This window comes from Drosophila elegans, unplaced genomic scaffold (assembly GCF_018152505.1).
Source record: "Drosophila elegans isolate 14027-0461.03 unplaced genomic scaffold, ASM1815250v1 contig_183, whole genome shotgun sequence".
NCBI lineage: Eukaryota > Metazoa > Arthropoda > Insecta > Diptera > Drosophilidae > Drosophila > Drosophila elegans.
In genome coordinates, this window is record NW_024545550.1 from 13,042,915 (window position 1) to 13,061,981 (window position 19,067).

The following is a 19,067-nucleotide window of genomic DNA, read 5'->3' on the forward strand; positions in this document are numbered from 1 at the left end:
TGCTGGGTAAGGTGCAAAAAAGTTGTGCAATTAATTGAACATTTTATTTTTGGTTTTTTTATTTAGTATATTTATGTGCCAATGTACACATAAATCTCTCGATCATTGGGTTGAATAGAAATAAATAATGGGAGAAAAGTGCAATTCATTTCATTTTAATTCATATTTGTGAGAGATTTTGTTCTGTATCGATTGCTCGGTGTGAACAAAATCAAATGCCTAACCGTTTTAAATAATGCATTTTCTTTGTGTTTTTAAAAAGCCAAAAAAGATTTAATTTAAAAAACAAACCGCCATAGACTTTGGCTTGGATATGGTAATTCAAAAAACAATACTATAACGGCAAATGAAATATTTTAGTGAAAAACCACACAACAAATAAAAACATCAACATACAATTTAAAATCCTATTTCAAACAGTTTTGGTGGAATTTTATAACACTACGAGGTATTTTTTAGTACTTATTAGTCGCCGGTATTTTCTAGCCGTCAAGCCGTGGTCACACTGATAAGGAAAACTCGAAAATTCGTGAAAATTCTGCGTACGGAAAGAGGAAAAACTCAAGCGACTGCAAGTTAAAAAACAAGCCAGGAAAATGTCTTTATTCGGAGCGCTGATGGGAGACTTTGACGACGATCTCGGACTGATGAAGTAAGTGCGAAAACTAGGTGAAAAGTGGAAAAATCATACGGCGCTCCTGCCGAAGCCCCATTTATTGCCATACGTGTGCACCCTGTGACGCCTTTTTGGGGCGTGGAAAAGGCAAAGTAATTGCAATAAATGGTGTAAGTGAGTAAATGGCCGAGTAAGTGCAGATCCAGGTCAATTAATAGCCCAAAAATTAGCAATAAATAGCGTGCCAAAAATGTACGGTACCCAATCTAAGCGTGTGTGTGTGTGTGTATGTGAGTGTGCAGCATGCGTGAAGAGAAGACGTAATAATCGATAATTTGAATCGAGCGACCGCAGGGAAATGCAATTGGGAAAATGTTATTTCTAAGGTTTCCCCCTGCTTTTCCGCCTCCCTGATAAAGCTTAACCGCAGAGTGACCCATGGGTAGCCAGTCGCACCCATTGTAACTTAGCAAAACAGTAGGCAACGTTGCCTTTATCACTTTGCCCCAAATCTGGCCACAAATCTTTCGGTAGAAACTATTTTTAGGCTCAGTTTAGAATGAACAGCAAACGCAAAAGAAAATCAACCAGTAGTAGAAACACACGCACCCAAATGGAGCCCAAGTAAAACCAAAAGTTTAGGCAAATTGCACTAAATACTCATTTGTTTTTCGACAGCAACCACATGAACCACACAATGAACGCAATGAACTTGCAAATGCGCTCGATGAACCGCCTGATGAACAGCTTCATGCCGGATCCCTTCATGCAGGTCTCGCCGTTTGACCCCGGATTCCAGCAGGGCGCCTTGATGGAGCGTCCCCAGATGCCGGCCATGCCCGCCATGGGACTCTTTGGCATGCCCATGATGCCCAACTTCAATCGCTTGCTGAATGCCGGTGGGTATTTAATGTGATTTCCCTCAAGAAACTCGGTTTAAACCTACCCTTCTCAGATATTGGTGCCAGTTCGGGCGCCTCCTTTTGCCAGAGCACTGTGATGACCATGTCCTCGGGTCCCGATGGCCGCCCCCAGATCTACCAGGCCAGCACCAGCACCAAAACAGGCCCAGGAGGCGTTCGCGAGACCCGCAAGACGGTGCAGGATTCTCGCACCGGCCTGAAGAAGATGGCCATTGGGCACCACATTGGCGAGCGGGCCCACATCATTGAGAAGGAGCAGGACATGCGCTCCGGCCAGCTGGAGGAGCGTCAGGAGTTCATCAATCTGGAGGAGGAGGAGGCCGAGCAGTTCGACCGCGAGTTCACCTCGCGCGCCTCTCGAGGAACGGTTCAGCCAGGACATCGCGGTGGTGGAATGCAGGCCATCATGCCCGCCCGTCCGCCAGCGGCCCACACCTCCACGCTGACCATCGAGCCGGTGGAGGATGACGACGAGGACGATGACTGTGTGATCCAGGAGCAGCAGCCGCCGGTTCGCTCCGCCGCGGGCCGCCATTATTCCACTGCGCCAACGGCACCGCTGAACAGGTGAGTTTGAAGGACTCTCCCCCCATGAAGAGAATTCCCAATTCCGAGTTCCCCCGTTCCGTGCGCGTGATTGAGTAGGATTAGCCGAATAGCATTTGCTGAAGCCCAATCCAAAAAGATTCCCCCACCAACTAACTAACCACTACTCCCCCACAACTGTTGCTAAATTGAATCGTTTGTATTTACTTGCAGATATAATTACTAAATCTAAAGTACATACAGTATATTTTACTAACTATCCGAACAAAAAACAGAAACAGAAACAGCATTGCATACAATAAATTTCTGCTAATTACATTCCCAACTGCGTTCAAACGAAACGAAACGAATATCGAATCGAATCGAAATATCATATAATGCACAGAGGTAGGCGGCAAGTTAAGCTCTCAACATCTTTCGTTTGTTCAGTTTTCGTTTTGCCCACTCGACTCCCTTCGTTCGCCATGATCAAACCCACTCACTACCCGCGTTGAATGAACTACTATTGGATTGCCAACTGCCAACTACCAACTATCAACTAGCAACTAGCCCCGCACCCCAAAAGTATTGTTGTAATCTTTTCCAAACTTTTCTTCGACTCGATTCCATACTGCGACAACTACTACGCTACTACGACATCGATAATCAGTGGCACGACAGCAGCAGCAGCAGCAACATCTTCGCCAGCTATCTACGATCTAAGCAGCGGAAACAACAATAACTACGTGAGCTCCCGTCGTTCGTACCTGCGAAATGGGCATGGTCATGGCCTGGCCACGCCCCGCCGCCCCCTGCGGACGCCCCCATCCTCGCCACTGGCCACCGTGTCCACTTCTCCAAGGTTTGTGCGGGAGCCGGCGATTTGGGATTAACCTAGACTACTACCATGGCTACAATAAGCTTCGAACATCATACCAGTCTGCTTGTAAAGTCTTCGGCCAGCCGAAGTTTAATTTGAGAGAATCGTCATCCGATATAAGGCTGAAATAACCCAAATTTAAGGCCTCTTTGGTAACAACACGAACTTCATTTGTTTTTAACAATTAAACGCCTTCAATTGACACACAGTTTCCCTGCGTAGCCAAGAATTGAACTTTTAATATGCCATTAACCAAAGTGTATTAACGACATCTCGCTCTCTCTTCTCTTCTCCATCAACATTTTTGTACTTTTCAATTCATGCAGAGATTGGCGACTGTATAATTCACGGTACCACCGCAAGTAGAGCGGAAACCGAACCAAATATCTATGCTAATCCAGTAAAAATCATATGTAATCAAAAAACAACGACGAGAGAAACACGGCTTTCGGCAGGCCTCGACGTAACCACATGCACGACTTCCACTAACCAAAAGGGGCCACCAACGCTCATCGCCACCAGAACTTCTTCGACCCTGCAGCAGCCACATCTCCGTTCCGGCAGCGCAGCACTACGGCCGCCAGCTACGTGTAAGGCCGCACCTTCCCATACAACACATCTAAAACTCTGTCTGCATACTCGCATTCTGACCTGCCCGAAAGAGCCTCGCCAATCCGTAATCTGTAGTCCGTAGAGCCGCACTCGACGACTCCGACTCCGACTGCGACTCCTCCGACTCCCAATTGGCCATCCATCGACGCTTATCAAAATTCTAACGTTGTTGCTGCTGCTGTTGCTGCGCCCACTCCACTAACGATGCTCCGCGCGAATCCTACGAATCCTCCGAATCCTACGACTTCATTACTCGCTTGCTCACATCATATCACCATATCACATCACCACCCACCACCCATCCATCTTCTCTTCCTGTCATTAAATTTCCACTTGCGTTCGAATTGGCCTGTGTACGAATGATTATGTGTATCTTTTGTTTGTTTTGTATTCCGTTCGCCAAAGATTTGTAAACCATTTAACTAATGAGTTTCTGTTTCTGCTCCTCTTCGACCAGCATACACCCACATCCCTATGCCGCCCATTCGAGGCGCCAGCAGCAGCGCGTCATGAAGCATCAGCACACGGAGGACCAGGAGGCGACCACCAGCTCCTCCAAGGCGAGCAAACGCGGCAAGAAGCATTAGTAGATCAGCTGCAGGCTTCATGCCCACATCTTCCAAACCGCACACTCAAAAACACACTGGGAAGCAAGCGTTGGGTCCTGTTCCAGAGCATCTTTACGTTACAGCAGAATAGCCATTTCAAATTTCGATTTAGTTGCTTTTATCACGTCCTGCGTGCGTCCACCTCAATTTAACATTTGAATCTTCTTTTTATGACCACGCAGGACACAGAACAACTATTCTCTTACACAATCCAAATTGTGACTATTCAACGCCGGAAGCATTACACTCTCTCTCATACCTAATCGATGTTTCAATGAAAGTAATGGAAAATATATGAAATCGTAATTCTAAGTTTGAATTATTTGATTAATTCTCAAGTTTATAGATTTCGTTAGCCACTAAGCTTTAAATAATGGAGACCAGATCCACACACAGGCGATCCGATGGCTCCAAAGAAACACACTATAATTACCAATTACCAATTCCCAATACATGTAATTCGTAAGGCTTAAGTAAATGTTGATGTGAATTTAATTAAACGGTAATTACATTACATTAGTGAACGCAATGAGTTTTGAATTAAACTAAGCTAAGACATAGACTAGTCGACCATCTCCATTTGGGTCTCCTCCGATTCCCGCCAGTTGCGCTGCACCATCTCGACCAGCTGCTTCCAGAAGACAGTCTGCCGCAGGTAGTTGGCCAGGCAGGCCAGGATGAAGGCCCAGGCCAAGCCCAGATAGTAGTCGGTCTGCACGATGGGCACGTTGGACAGCGGCTCTCTGCGCGAGCGATTGAGGATGTCCGGATGGATGGCCTGCGGATCCACAGTCCTCACATTGGTGTGCCGCATTATGAACTTGCCAAAGCTGCGCTTCTCCGAGTCCGACCACGAGGGATCGTACTTGATGAGCGGCCTGCCCTGGTGAAAGATCATCAGCGTGGGCAGCGACACGATCCCAAACTCTGCATTGAAGCGCCCAAACTCATAGGCATCCACATAGGCGATGGGCAGCGTGGGGAAGAGATGGGGCAGCAGGTTCATCACCGGAGCCACCCGGGCGCACTCCAAACTGGAGGCCGTGCAGAAATGGACCACCACACAGCTGCCGGGCTCGTGGCGCTTGGTGGCATTGCCAATGGGCTTCAGCAGGTTCACAATCTCCTTGGCACTGCGCATTATCAGCAGTCCCGGCTCCGCGGCGGTCCCATTCTCTGGAGGATCCAGCTGCTGCAGGCACTTGATCAGCAAGGGTGGCTTCCTCACCGGCGGCGCCTGGGTCAAGTGCAGGATGTGCTCGTCATCGGGGGCACAGGTGCGGCGCTCCTCCAGGAGGGCATAGCTCTCGAAGCTGTAGTGGCACTGACCCCGCGAAATTCCCAGGGAGTCCGCCGTTCCGTTGAAGTAGAGCCCAAAGTAGTGGAGGGCACTCAGCAGGCCGGAGAGTTCCGCCCGGGCCTGCCCTGCACAGAGCACTATAGGAATCGGAAGGTGTTAATGTTAAAGTTATTAAAAAATAAACATCACTCACCCAAAATAAACAAGAAATTTGGGTGCATTTTATTTTCGTTCTTTAAACAGCTGTTAAAATAGTAGGCTGTGTTACGGTACCCATTAAATACCTACAAAATACTTGGTACTAAATAGACTGCAGCTCAATTTGAACTGCTTGTACATAAGTAAATTCGGTTTTATAAAACTAATAAGCAATTATTGGCAGCAAATACTTAATTTTCTGTAAATGTTAAATAAAAATTAATTAAAGATATAAAATGTTAGTCAAAATTCCGAAACAAATATATATTAATGGTATATTAGCTAAGTTTAGTGTTATGACTGTGTCATACAGCAAATGATTTTTTTCGAAGCATACACTATTGTAGATTTAAACAATACAATTTTCGTATATTATTTTCAAATAATATTTCGAAATGCATTCTTTATGGTAAATACTGCTTGCGAACTGCTTGGGTGTTTCCATTGCCCCACATTCGGTTGGCACATTCGTGGCCTTCGGTCACACTGTCGCTGGGATCAATAAGTTTACTTTTCTTCTTTTGCCTTGTTATTATTTCCCTCCGCGTTGGCTGGGGATTTTGCTGGTCTGGTTTCATTACATCATTGGAGAGGGTGAGGATCACCGCATCCCGGCCAGACGCGACACACGATGACGGAGCAGCACATGGAGCTGGAGAGCGTGCGTCTGGCGACGTTCGGGGAATGGCCCCTCAATGCCCCCGTTTCCGCCGAGGACTTGGTGACCAATGGGTTCTTCGCCACGGGTAACTGGCTGGAGGCGGAGTGCCACTTCTGCCACGTGCGCATCGACCACTGGGAGTACGGCGACCAGGTGGCCGAGCGCCACCGTCGCTCCTCGCCCATCTGCTCCATGGTCCTGGCCCCCAACCACTGTGGCAACATCCCCCGGAGCCAGGAGAACGACCAGGAGGGCAACAGCGTGGTGGACAGCCCGCACCAGGCGACCACCTGCGCCTGTCCCGATCTCCTGCTGGAGGCCAACCGCCTGGAGACCTTCAAGGACTGGCCAGTGAGTAACTTGCTCCGTTTGCGCAGGGCTTCCACGCCCGCTGGTGATTCACAAACATATGCTTTTTTTATCAAAATTGGTTCCCAGTTTCAAGTCGAGTTATTAATACATATGTTTACGCAGCTGATATGTGAAATTAATAGGCTCCAGGGGAATCCCATACGAAATAATCGGAAATTCAATGCAGCTTAAACTACAATGTTTCAAGTACATCGTAATCAGAGGAATTTAAGGGATAGAAATAATTACGGAATATTTTGAAATTTGTCGAAAAGTATATCGTATTCCTAAAAGAAGAAGAAACTGAACCAAAAAAGCGTTTAGCTTTTTTCCATTAGCATAATTTAATATTTGTTTGAGGAATGTGCCAACTACATTTTTACCATACAATGGGTTACAAAATATTATTAATCCTATAATTCTAAAAGAAAAACTAAGCCTAGCATTTTTTAGAAATGTTTTGAATCCCATTAACCTTTTTTCTTTCCCCGTCCAGAATCCCAACATAACGCCCCAGGCTCTGGCCAAAGCGGGTTTCTACTACCTGAACCGGCTGGATCACGTGAAATGTGTGTTTTGCAACGGGGTGATTGCCAAGTGGGAGAAGAACGACAACGCCTTCGACGAGCACAGGCGATTCTTTCCCCAGTGTCCGCGGGTGCAAATGGGCCCGCTTATTGAGTTCGCCGCCGGCAAGAACTTGGATGAGCTGGGCATCCAGCCCACCAGTCTGCCGCAGCGTCCAAAGTACGCCTGTGTGGAGGCCAGGATGAGGACTTTCGCCGATTGGCCCATTCCCAATATCCAGCCGGCAAGTGACCTGGCCCAGGCTGGTCTATACTACCAGAAAATAGGCGACCAGGTGCGCTGCTTCCACTGCAACATCGGACTGCGCTCCTGGCAGAAGGAGGACGAGCCGTGGCACGAGCACGCCAAGTGGTCGCCCAAGTGCCAGTTCGTGCTGCTGGCCAAGGGTCCGGCCTATGTGAACGAGGTGCTGGAGGCGACGGCAGCCAACGCCAGATCCCCGCCAGCCACGGCTCCGGCTCCGTCCCTCCAGGCAGACGCCCTGATGGACGAGGCTCCGGCCAAGGAAGCCCTGGCCCTCGGCATCGACGGGGGCGTGGTGCGCAATGCCATTCAGCGCAAACTCTCCACTTCCGGCTGCGCCTTCTCCACGTTGGACGAGCTGCTGCACGCCATCTTCGACGAGGCGGGCGCTGAGGTTGCCCTGGAAGTGCGTGAGCCCCCCCAGCCGAGTGCTCCCTTCATGGAAACATGCCAGGCCACCACCAGCAAGGCAGCGGCAGCAGTGCCAGTCCTGGTGGCTGATTCCATCCCGGTCAAACCGCAGGGAGTGGCCGAAGTCTCTAGGCTCACGGAGCAACTGCAGAAGGTGTCGGTAGCATCGGCTACGCCGAATGGCAATCTGTCGCTGGAGGAGGAGAACCGCCAGCTTAAGGATGCACGCCTCTGCAAGGTGTGTTTGGACGAGGAGGTGGGCGTGGTGTTTCTGCCCTGCGGCCATTTAGGTGAGTCTATAAACTACCCATCTAGTATGAGCTGTAGCCAACCTACTTCCCCATAGCCACCTGCAACCAGTGCGCCCCCAGCGTGGTCAACTGTCCCATGTGCCGCGCCGACATCAAGGGATTCGTTCGGACCTTCCTCTCGTGAAGCGGATATCCACACCACACCGAGTTTATCAGCTAGTTCTTAAGCTAAACGATTGATTGCACCCAAACACACAAACTACTACAGCGAAGTTCAAATTATCCGGTGATTAGCTAATGGAATACCTTTAATCGTCTACTAAGTACTTGGCCAACTGCAGCTATGCGTTTTTACCTTAGCTACGGTTTGTCAGCTGTCGTTACTAATAACCGCCCTGCGTCCCAGCGAGTCCCTGATAGAACAGCTCTCTATTTCGCACGGAAAGGGTATCAATGCTTCGGCACGACCGCAGATCACTTATTTCTTGTTATCGTACTCTTATTAACACATGTATGTATTTTTGTTGATCATGTTTATAAGCCGCTGATAGTAGATGGTCTACACAAAACTAAATGCAAAATACTGCGAAACCGAATATATATGTAAATGTTGAACGTGACTTCGTCAATGGGTGGTATAAACAGAGTATGTTTTGTTGTATAGACAACATGTAACCAATTACTTACTTGTAGGTATAGGTTTTGGCCCATTTTTTCTAATAAAACAACACATTCTTATAATTGTTCTATTAGCAAGATTTACTTTTAATTTAAATATATATGATAAGACAGCATTTCAAATTTTGCGCCCATCGTTCACCTGTCAAACGATATCGATTGGCAGAGTGACCATTCTCAACCCTTTGCCAAATCCGACTACTTTGGTTGCTGAGCAACACTTGTTTTGTCGTTTGCAACATCGAGTTCTGTTGTGGTGGTTTTGTTGGTAGTTTATTTAACTTTTATTAAAAAAAAGTGTGGTCTATTGGTATTTCAAAATGTCCTTAATTAAAATTTATATATTATGACGTTTATATTAGCAAAAATTTTTTCCAGTGCTGCCCGATAGAGATGGAAAACCATTCACCCAAACATCGATATTACCGATGCTACATCGATGACTTCGATGTTTCTCCACCTCCATCGAGTTTTGATTTGTTGGTTTTGTTAGTAGTTTTTAAAAAATTTTCTGCTCCGCGTAAAGTCGTGTGCGCTGCGTCCGAAAAGTGAGCCCCAATGAAGCTCTGGTCGCGCAAAACGCACAAGCTCCCTCGCCAAGCAGTGCAGAAGTCAGTGAACGAAAATTAAAAAAAATTAGAAGAACCGAAGCTACGGAATATCGAAATTACCAAACGCGTGCACGAGTGTGAGTGTTGACTGCATTTGACTAGAAAGTGTGGGCGAGAGCGAGCGGGAAGGAAAGTGCAGCAGAGTGCGGTGTGGCAAGCACTGCCTTTACCCCTTCCAGGCCGTTACCTTTCCATTTTGGAATAGGAATCTTCCTTAAAAAAACAGTTTTCGTACGGTGAGAAACAAAGCGACGCACGCACATACACGCCATGGCTGGAAGGGGGGGTGGGAAGAGAGACACAGAGAGCGCGACACGTATCTGGAAATCTCAATCTGGCTTCTACCCACAAAATACACACCGAAATTTCGGTTTTTTTCGAGCGTGCTGCGCATACGCGCTGCTTTTATTCCATTTTCTTTTTGGGGTCAGTAGCTGGAATCAGCTGTGAGTCGCCTCTCCCCCGCCCCTTTCTTCCCGTGGAAATGACCAATGCGCTCATTAAGGTATTCCCCAGCGAAGCGCAAAAGCCCAATCAGCGTTTTTTTATTTTGAACAGTTATTCATTTAAAACTCTGGATTACCTGCGCGCCTATGTATGAGTGCTGGCAATGTTTTGCAAATACATACAATTTCAACAGCGCAGAAAAAAAAAGAAAAACAAAAGCAGGGCGGGCTTTTTACCGTTCTCTTTCTCTTTCTTCCGCCTGCCAGAAGAAGAATGCAAAAATAAACAAATAACAAATTCCCGCTATCTCAACTGCGAATGTGTTCAGAATTTACATATATATCCACATCCGCACATAAGCGTCGTTTGTTTTGCAATTGACCCAGTGCTTCCCTTAAATATTGAACTCAATTGAAGGCGCAGTTGCAGTCTCGGAACTGTATTTGCTGCATTACTCATGAGTTGAAAAAGGGGGAACGAACAGCCCCTACTTCACCACTTACTTCTGCCATCTGGGGAAACTTGCATAAAAACGTGCCGATCTCTGCGTTTGATGTTTTACAAGAGTATCTGTTATCGTAGATACCTCAAGTACAGTGAATATGAGCAAAGTGAAACTTGGGCTAAGAAACAGCATGGCCATTTATTTCCAATCCATTTATTTCCAAACTGTAATCAATTTTTATTAAGCCGCTCTACTTGCAAACAACTTTTAGTTTCCTTTTTTTATTTTAATGTGTTTTTAACGCACTTATAACAATCTAAAATGGAAAATAACAACAACAAAAACAACTTTTGGCCTTAAGCTCAAAAGAAACTTTATTTAAAGATTACTTTGAACGCGTTGATTGCTAATATGGGCTAACAGTTGCCTTAAAATTACACAATATTGTTTGGCATAAACAGCAAGCTATATAGTCGCCCAAAGTACATTCGATGAAGATTTTCTATTCAAGGTAGGCCTGTTCAGGTGTCTTTACCTGGCCAAACTGATTGTTCACACATAAAAATTCATAGGACTGCTCTCTGATAGTTTATCTTAAGCCGGAGTCCACTGTGCCAGGGTTGGGCCACCTGCCCGCATCGGAGATTTAACCGTTGAAAGCCTCGCATCTCGCGATCCGCAGGCGATGCAACCCTAGTCTACCTACTCATACACTCACAATCTTTAGCACACCGACGACTCACGCACAATGGAGCCAGCTCCCCAGCTCTTGCGAGTGTATGTGTGTGCGTGGCTGAATTAACTAGTTTTATTTGTTTGGTGAATGTCAATTTCATTGTAATTGCACATAGAAAAGGAAAACAAGTTGGCTAGCGATGTTTGGTGATTAGTGCACCTGGGTGTTGCCATTTCAGCCACATTTTTGTTAGCCATTTGCCGAAGGTCAAGTGGCCAGAGTTGCCGATCAATGGCGAATTGTGACTGTTGCACTTGATGCGGCAGCTCTAATTGTTTTGTTTACTTTTGTGCGGTGCGAAAATGCGAGAAATGCGAGAAAACGAGAGCGCCAGCGAAATTTAACGGTACGTGGTAGCTCCACATCGTTGTTAGTTGTTGTGTGTGTAAATTTGCGATCAATGGCGCTGCTTCGCTAAATAATTTGACCTCTGGGCCACCAATTAATGTGTGGATGCTGCCCATTCTATTACTACTGTGATATATATTTCCATAAACCAAAAAGAAGTGCAAGACAAGACAGGTTGAGCGTGCGCGTGTGTGAGTTTTGGAGATTTTATGGCGGCACCGAAGGTCACGGCTAAACATATGCAAAATAAAATAAAACCAGACCCCAAGTTTCAGACTCTGTGATTCAGTGAGATCGCAGCCCAAAAGATAAATAAGGGGAAGTTAAAGAAGTCGAAGTTTATATACCCTTGCAGTCCATACAAAAATACTAACAGAATTCAAATTCCGTCAGATCTAATTGATATAGTCGACCATGTTTCAATCGTGTAAATATATGGAACTATAATTAATAACAAATAAGTTATTTAAATTAGGAGAAATCGCAAAAAAAAAATTGTTTTTAATTTCAACCGAATACCAAGTATCATTAAAAAATCATGAAAAATCAACAAAAAAAGAAAGTATTTTTAAAATATCCAATTTATGAGATACATAAATAAACAATTAAACCCGTATTGCTGCAGTACTATATCCCGTCGTCGAGTAATTATTTGAACATATTTTAACTAAATGATATAAAATATCGTTCACCTGCTTTCCAAGAATGTATAAATTTTATAGTATCAGAGATTTCTCCTTCTAAATTAAAAAAAAACCTTTTGCGCAAGCGTATTAATAAACAGAAACAGCGGCAATAAAACAATTTTGACTTGAATCGAGGTAACGTGCCAACAACTTCCCCCTTTAAAGCCTAGACTCCAGCACTCCCTTTCCGATTTGATTGTTTATATCGTGTTTTAAAAAAGTTATTAACGGAAGTACATTCACCTGATCAGTTGAATGAACATGCGCTCTGCTCTTTTCTACTTTTTTTTCTCGCTTTGCTCACTTTTATTTATTAACAATTTTTTCATATTTTTTTCTCGGCTATTTGACAAGCAGCTGCTCTTGGTTTTTTATATTTTTTTTATTGTCGGACGCGATTCACTCACGTGCAAACATCCGTAAAAACGCAAAGCACGCGCTTGTTTGCATTTGATTGCATTTTTGCATGTAATGCATTGTGATCTCCCCACTGACCTGTCTCAATTGCTGGTTCTAATTTGATTGTGGGTTAGAAAAACGTTTATCTCGGGTGCGCAAGAGGGTGATAGTTACAATCTCTACGAGAAGCTTGAATTTCCCAAAACAAAACAAAACAAACAACCGATTTGCTTTGGTTTAATCATTTTTTTAATGGAACAACTGTTTTGTCGGGCACTCAATTAAACTATAATCTCATGGAGAAGGTGGAATAACTCATAAAAATAATTTGATTTCGCCTAATTTGTATTCCGTATAAGCTTAATGTTGTATCATTTTTTTTTATTTCAAGCTCGTTTTTAGCACATTTTTATTGGCATTTTTCTTTGCTAATTATTGTTTTTCGCTTTGGTTATTAAGTTTTATACTTTCAACGAAATAACTCGTTTAATTTAGAACAAGTAAGTTAATGATTTTAATAGCCAAAACAAATGGCTTGTCGCTCTTGTTAGTATTTTCAATGAAACTAAATTGAGAAATCTACCTCCACCTATTTTGAATAAATAAATATTAGTCACTCAAGAATTGGTCACCGCAACGAAATATCTGAATGAGTCAAGCTTTATTAAAAGGTTTTAACCAGGATCTTTGTATGTGCTTTCCCAACTTTCACTTTTGAAATATTCTGCAGAAATTAAGCTTGAAGGGAGTACAAAGAGAGTATAGAGAATATTATATTCTATTAAGTGATGTATCTATATATTAAATCTTTGTGACTCTCTAATTGAGTCAGCCTTGACTCTCACGATTAGACGACTCAAAAGATTAATAATAGTTATGAAATGTTAAGCTATTCAACTTTATAAAAATTGTATGTTAATAACAATGCTGCTTAGTCCGTTTTCGTGACTTATTAACTGTTTAGAAAAGCCTTACCTTTAAAATATCAGTTAGTCTAAATACTTTATTTTTATCGAACTTTAAACTTTACAAATGTTTTGCAATTAACATTGTTCTGGGGGAATAATTTTTTGAAGTCCGCCAAGTTCGTTATTTAGTTCTTGACGTAAGTGAGTTAATCACTACTAACCATCATCTCCAGAGACTTTCTTTTAGAAACAAAGAGAAATTGGTTAATGGCCACTTTTTCGCATTTCTACCTCTTTTCTTTTTGTATTTCTGCAATCTTTTCGTTTAAGAAGTTACTTATTTAAATCAGATATAATTAGTTTGAAATGTGCAACGTTTACCAACCCTATTCGTTACCCCTTGCAGTAACGAACCTAACGTTTTGCAACACTGCCGGCAGGACCAAACAGCTGTGGCAGTCGGCAATGCACCAAGATGAGCAGTAAGGAGCAGCAAGCAGCAGGCCGGGATTTCAAGCGCAATTCGAACGCCTACGCCAGTCTGCCGCCCTCGGGATCAGGAGCCGCATCCTCCGGTTTGGGATCGGGAACGGGACCGGGATCAGGTGGCAAGGTCCGCAGCAGCAGGCAACAACAGTTGGAACAGCACGAGCAGTATGGACTCTCGAACAGCCTGTCCAGCGAGTCAATTCGACAAGCTTGCGCCTTCTTCGACGACGAATTGAGCGACGAGGACCTCATCGAGATCCAGCAGACGCCGCAGTCCTTCCACCAGCAGGCCAAACAACCCCTCCAGCTGCAGCCCATCAGCTTCAGATTGTGCGGTGGCGACCTGGGGGACGAGAGAAGTGCCTTTTGTGGCAGCCAGGAGATGCAACAGGCCCCGTTGAGTACGCCCATCAAGCAGCAAGCACCTGAAACCGACGAAGCCTTATGTGTGCTCAGCGAACTGGACGCCATTCTGGATGTGCACGATGTCTCGCAGCTAAATGGTACCTGCTCAAGCTCATCCATGAATTCGGGCAGCGACGATGACAAGGTCGAGGATTACCTCATGGACCTGGACAACTACCTGGAGGAGATGGACAATGCTTTGAGTCGCGAAGAGTCGTTGATCATCATGGGCGGCCAGTCCAGCCTGAAAAGGGAACCGAGAACCAGAACTCTGCCTTTGAGTAGGAAAAAGAAGTCGAACAAGAAGATAAGTGAGGAACAGGAGGCGGCTCAGGGGGATTTTCAGAGGGAGCATCAAATAAGGAAGACCTTCAGCTGCTCACTGAGGCCCACAAGCCAAACAGGTAGGTGTTAACTTGATTTCATCCTACTCTTGGGTTAGCAAGGCAGTTGTCTGGCACTTTTTAATATCCTAATCGCATATACTTTCCAGCTTCCTCTACTGCCTCTCTAGAGGCATCGACGGAACCAGCAATGGATGTTTGGAGGCGTCAGTCCTTGCGTCGCGCCGTCGAGCAGGATGAGACCAAAGTCACAGCGGACGAGAGGGAGGAGGATGATCTACCCACTTTGTTGGTCGAGTTGCCGCCAAGACGCGAGGCTGAGATGCGGCGCTGTTTCTCGCAAGGCGACTGCCAGACTGCAACTCCTGGTGGCTCTCAGATGCTCACAGAGGCGCACATCTTCGACAACCTGCTGCAGACAACGGCCAGGGCTTCCAGCGAGGAGCCGCGTCCCCGCCAATATGGTCGCCGCTTGGAAGGACCGCCCACACCGGTTCGATCCCTGATCCTGGCCCAGAGTCGGCCACAGAGTGCTCCCACACGTGTGCAGATGCGAGAGCCGCAGCTGCAGGAGACGCCCACGCACCCCATCATGTCCACCTGCTCGGAACTGAGTTCGGCGCGCTCCTCACGCATGCCCAGCCCGGTGTCCCTGCCCTCGGACAGCAGCAGCAGTGGGAGCAGCTCCGCTGAACAGGACCAGGAGCAGGACGGGCCGGTGCAGACCACGACAATGTGCAGCGCCAGCAGCACCACGCCCCTGGAGCCACTGCACCAACTGCAATTGCTGCTGCGCGAGAAGTGCGGCTTCAACAGCCAGTGGCCACATGCCGGCAGTCGCACTCTGGCCCTGATTGGCTGCACTTTGGGAGTCTTCAATATGTGCCGATTTGCCGTGCTCACCATGAACTTTGGTGGCAACTTTCTGCTGCAGTTCCTGCTGCTCTCGGTGGTCTTCGGGATTCCACTGCTTTGGCTGCAGATGTGCCTGGGCGCCAAAATACGCGCCGGTCCAGTGTCAATGTGGAAGATCAGTCCGATTTGCGCCGGCGTGGGCATTGCCCTGGTGATGCAGCAATGCTTTCTGGCCTTGTACTCCACTGTATCGCTGGCCTGGATTCTTGTTTACCTAAGGGATGTGTTCCCCACTGCATCGAGCACTGGTTATCGCTGGCAGGAGCTGGCGTTCCCCTATCGCTATGATGCCTCGAATGCCACCGGCAATCTCACGCAGACGGTGGCCGAGTACTTCAACGTGGTGGTGCTGCAACGGCTGCACCTGGCCAAGCATCCGGATGCCAGCGGAATACGCTTCCATGTCAACGATCGGGTAAGTTCCGCCCACCCCCACTGTCCCACTCCCCATCTAACTGACTCACTGCCAATTCCCTCAGCAGCTGGCCTTCTATCTGGCCCTCATCTGGGCGGCCGTGTTCCTCATCCTCTGCAAGGGCCTAAAGTCCTTGGGCAAGCTGGCCTACATCATCTACACTTTGCCATTGCTGGCCCTTGCGGTGGTGACCGCCAAGTTTGTCTATGTCGTGGACCCCAGCAGGATACAGGTGAGTCTGAAGTGATGGATCCCTTTTCAACTCTGTTTTGCGTAACATTTTGTAGTTTCGCCCATTAAAAACCCAAACCATCAAGCTATATTGATTTATCCTTGAAATGTAATGCAAGGGCGCTTTATATTTTAAACAAATTTAAATTTAATAAATAAATAAATAAACAAAAAGAAAAGTAGCCTCACAGCTAATTCTACTTTACTTGCCCAATTTTTTTATAGAACATCTTTGCTGCCAGCGATTTTGACGACTTTCTGGTGAACTCGAATAGCTGGACGGCGGCTACTCAGGAGACGTTTCTCACCTGGGGTCTCCTAGGAGCCTCGGTGATCGCCATTACCAGCAGAAGCCACGCCAATGCCAACAAGGCGGCCCTGAGAAGGGATGCAATTCTCCTGGTTCTGTTCACATTGATTGGATTGGGTTTGATGGCCCTGCTAGCCCTGTGTTGTGCCCAGATTTTGTGGCAGCACGGCTACGTCTATGTGCCAGGATCCTTTGGTGAGCTTAAAACTCGTCTTCGAAAACCTTCAACTAATTGTAAAACGTGTTGTTTACAGAAAACCCGGATTGCTACACGTCCATTTACTCGCTGCAATCGAACACTAATCCTTACTTGCTTTCCTATCCGCGTTCGCTGATTCCGCACTACTCCTCGTTCATTGGAGAGACGTACAGAAGGAACCGCACCATGATCCACGTGGAGAGTGGTTTCCAGGCGCTGCGTTTCATCTCGGAGATCTTTCCGGCCGTTCTGTCGCTGGCCAGCGATAGCATCTCGTGGGTGTGGGCCGCCGTGGCCTTTGCCACCTTCGCGGGATTCGGACTGGCGCAGCTGTGCGTGATGTGGAAACCAATCTCGAGTGCCCTGGGCAACTCCACGAGTTCCGTTCTGCTGAGCTGCGTCACTGGCCTTCTGCTGAGCATCCCCTTTGCCACCGAGATGGGCATTTCGATACTTTACTATGTGGATTTTCTGCTGGGCGGCTCGTGGTTCGTTCCGATCATCTGGACTGCCCAGATCTTTGGCGTGTTCTTGATACGGGGACGTCCCTACAACGGAGATGATCTGGTGAACGACTTGCGGCTATGTGGCTCCATGTCCGCCTTCCTGGCCTTGTCGTGGAACGTTCTGCTGCCCATTGGCCTGATCACGCTGTCAGTGGTGGACTACAAGGCCTCGTTGTCCAATCAGTTCTACTATTGGCGTGGCAAGTCCTACTTCACTTACTGGTCCCGGAAGATGGGCAGTCTCATCCAGATTGGAGTGCTTTTGGTCATTCCCGTGACTGCTATTATTCAGATCTACCGGTATCTGGCCCACGGACCTCCGGATATCCTGGAGGTGAGACATTATTTATTAAACTCTTCAATTTTCGTAATGATTTCTTTGCCTTATTTGCCTTAGCGCATTCAGCTGCTGTATCGACCGCCGGAGGAGGGAGAGGAGCCTCGCCGCCCATCCGCTCGACAAAGTGCGGCCCAAGGACGTCGCAATGCGTTGGGTCAGACGTCGGAGGGCACCCAGCACGATGCCCAGAACGACGCTCCGCCCAAGTACACGCCCCCGCCGTCCTACACCACGGCCACTGGAGCTCGCCTGGCCAAGCTTCTACGCCAGAGCATTCGACGTAGTGTGCGCAGGTAAGAGGCGTAGTCAGTCTCCGATGAGAACCAAACACTTACTTAATGGATAACCAACGCACAGGGTTCTGGGAGACTCCAGTCGCACGCGACCCGTGCTCTCCCTGGATGCGGAGTCCGCTTCCCCAGCGGCGCCACCTGATTACTTGACCATACTGACCAATCCGGCGGGCAGTAGCTCCAATGCGGATCCCTCGCCAGCGTCCAGCAGCAGCAGTCCCGAGTCCATTGAGATTGGCCAGCGACCCGCTGGCTACGCCCAACGCTCGCAATCGCTGGGCAGGAAGCTGCATCGCTCCGGGGCCTCCACACTGGAGAGGCGCCAGTACACGGCGGAGGATGTGGTGACCATACTGCGCTCCTCGGTGCGACACCGCCAGTCGCAGGCAGGCGGGAGTGTGGGCACTGCCAGCACCCTGCCCCGCCCCCAGGCCACCGCCATGTCCTCCATGTCCACCCACTTGGAGGACGCCTCCTTCCGATCCATAGAGAACCTCGTGCTGAACGCCGAGCCGCCGGACAGGACGCCCGGGGTGGAGCTGGAGCTCGAACTGGAGGCTGGACGGTCGGAGGAGTGCGCGCAAAATAATACATCTGTGATCTAACTGACTAATATCGTACCGTACACATATCGTAACTCTTATGCGATCCACATATCCGCTTGCTTTCTTAGACTTGATTAGCGCTAGTTATCTAAAATACGAATATACTTTGTAGTTATGCGAATAATAACGAAAACAACTAGTTGGTAATCCCTCCACTGTCTGATCGTGAGCCCTATAACCGTTATTCCGCTTCTGCCGCGGTCAACCCACCCTTCATTCGTTCCATATTTCAAGCTTACGGATCGCGCCTGTCGACGCAGTTGCCCTTAAAATTATCCCAACAATGGGCGGTCTACGTGCCCTTCAGTCGAGGGCCGGGTATTTAAGGAGAAATGAACTGAGCCCAAAGCCGATTAATAAACGTGACCGGTCGAAAAACGTGAAAGAGGAAGTCCAGGAGGGCCTAATGAGCCGGCGGCACAGGAAGTTGGTTGCGTATTTCGATTACAGTATCACGTAGTTTCCCTGCCCTTTCTTTTGTGACTTGCACATTGCATTGGTTTTGGCTGCAAAAAAACGTTAATCCGCGGAATTTTCAAATTGGCACGTTCTGGCTGGGCTTGGGTAAGGTATAAACAATACAGCTATTT

At 47.2% G+C, this 19,067-nt stretch overlaps 4 protein-coding genes across 13 annotated transcripts; 3 read left to right on the forward strand and 1 right to left on the reverse strand.

Moving 5' to 3' along the window:
• The first annotated feature begins 472 nt into the window (after positions 1-472).
• Positions 473-4,688, forward strand: LOC108141425 (myeloid leukemia factor). Of its 7 annotated transcripts, none has more exons than XR_001774238.2 (6): positions 473-652; positions 1,295-1,515; positions 1,572-2,106; positions 2,735-2,926; positions 3,271-3,534; positions 4,014-4,127. XR_001774238.2 is itself a non-coding variant. In XM_017264805.2 (5 exons), the coding sequence occupies exons 1-5, from the start codon at positions 597-599 to the stop codon at positions 4,141-4,143; spliced, it is 1,134 nt and encodes a 377-aa protein (XP_017120294.1). In that variant the 5' UTR covers positions 474-596; the 3' UTR covers positions 4,144-4,688. The 7 variants fall into 7 exon arrangements, 4 of the variants coding, with proteins under 4 accessions (XP_017120294.1, XP_017120296.1, XP_017120293.1 ...); XR_001774237.2 differs by lacking the exon at positions 473-652 and adding an exon at positions 1,110-1,240; XM_017264805.2 differs by lacking the exon at positions 3,271-3,534 and having other exon boundaries at positions 474-652; positions 4,014-4,688.
• Positions 4,639-5,759, reverse strand: LOC108141426 (thioredoxin domain-containing protein 15). Its single transcript, XM_017264808.2, has 2 exons — positions 5,658-5,759; positions 4,639-5,601 (listed from the first exon to the last, which is right to left on the reverse strand). Exons 1-2 carry the CDS (start codon positions 5,683-5,685, stop codon positions 4,727-4,729), a joined length of 903 nt encoding a protein of 300 aa, XP_017120297.1. The 5' UTR covers positions 5,686-5,759; the 3' UTR covers positions 4,639-4,726.
• A 357-nt stretch (positions 5,760-6,116) lies between these two features.
• Positions 6,117-8,782, forward strand: LOC108141424 (death-associated inhibitor of apoptosis 2). The gene is made up of 3 exons (XM_017264802.2): positions 6,117-6,674; positions 7,171-8,206; positions 8,263-8,782. The coding sequence occupies exons 1-3, from the start codon at positions 6,294-6,296 to the stop codon at positions 8,349-8,351; spliced, it is 1,506 nt and encodes a 501-aa protein (XP_017120291.1). The 5' UTR covers positions 6,117-6,293; the 3' UTR covers positions 8,352-8,782.
• Positions 8,783-9,307: 525 nt separating this feature from the next.
• Positions 9,308-18,624, forward strand: LOC108141438. 4 transcript variants are annotated; one of them, XM_017264828.2, is made up of 8 exons: positions 9,308-9,692; positions 13,832-14,723; positions 14,813-15,993; positions 16,058-16,225; positions 16,450-16,729; positions 16,789-17,573; positions 17,637-17,872; positions 17,937-18,624. In XM_017264828.2, the coding sequence occupies exons 2-8, from the start codon at positions 13,901-13,903 to the stop codon at positions 18,475-18,477; spliced, it is 4,014 nt and encodes a 1,337-aa protein (XP_017120317.1). In that variant the 5' UTR covers positions 9,308-9,692; positions 13,832-13,900; the 3' UTR covers positions 18,478-18,624. The 4 variants fall into 4 exon arrangements, with proteins under 4 accessions (XP_017120317.1, XP_017120316.1, XP_017120319.1 ...); XM_017264827.2 differs by having other exon boundaries at positions 9,308-9,533; XM_017264830.2 differs by having other exon boundaries at positions 9,308-9,533; positions 16,061-16,225.
• The last annotated feature ends 443 nt before the right edge of the window (positions 18,625-19,067 follow it).

Coding starts and splice junctions, on each gene's coding strand:
- LOC108141424 (XM_017264802.2), top strand. CDS start 6,294: ATGACGGAGCAGCACATGGAGCTGGAGAGCGTGCGTCTGGCGACGTTC. Junction 6,675..7,170: donor AGACCTTCAAGGACTGGCCA/GTGAGTAACTTG, acceptor TTCCCCGTCCAG/AATCCCAACATAACGCCCCA. Junction 8,207..8,262: donor TCTGCCCTGCGGCCATTTAG/GTGAGTCTATAA, acceptor ACTTCCCCATAG/CCACCTGCAACCAGTGCGCC.
- LOC108141425 (XM_017264804.2), top strand. CDS start 1,176: ATGAACAGCAAACGCAAAAGAAAATCAACCAGTAGTAGAAACACACGC. Junction 1,241..1,294: donor CGCACCCAAATGGAGCCCAA/GTAAAACCAAAA, acceptor GTTTTTCGACAG/CAACCACATGAACCACACAA. Junction 2,107..2,734: donor CCAACGGCACCGCTGAACAG/GTGAGTTTGAAG, acceptor ATCGATAATCAG/TGGCACGACAGCAGCAGCAG.
- LOC108141426 (XM_017264808.2), bottom strand. CDS start 5,685: ATGCACCCAAATTTCTTGTTTATTTTGG. Junction 5,602..5,657: donor AAATTTCTTGTTTATTTTGG/GTGAGTGATGTT, acceptor CGATTCCTATAG/TGCTCTGTGCAGGGCAGGCC.
- LOC108141438 (XM_017264828.2), top strand. CDS start 13,901: ATGAGCAGTAAGGAGCAGCAAGCAGCAGGCCGGGATTTCAAGCGCAAT. Junction 16,730..16,788: donor CTATGTGCCAGGATCCTTTG/GTGAGCTTAAAA, acceptor TGTTGTTTACAG/AAAACCCGGATTGCTACACG. Junction 17,873..17,936: donor ATTCGACGTAGTGTGCGCAG/GTAAGAGGCGTA, acceptor ACCAACGCACAG/GGTTCTGGGAGACTCCAGTC.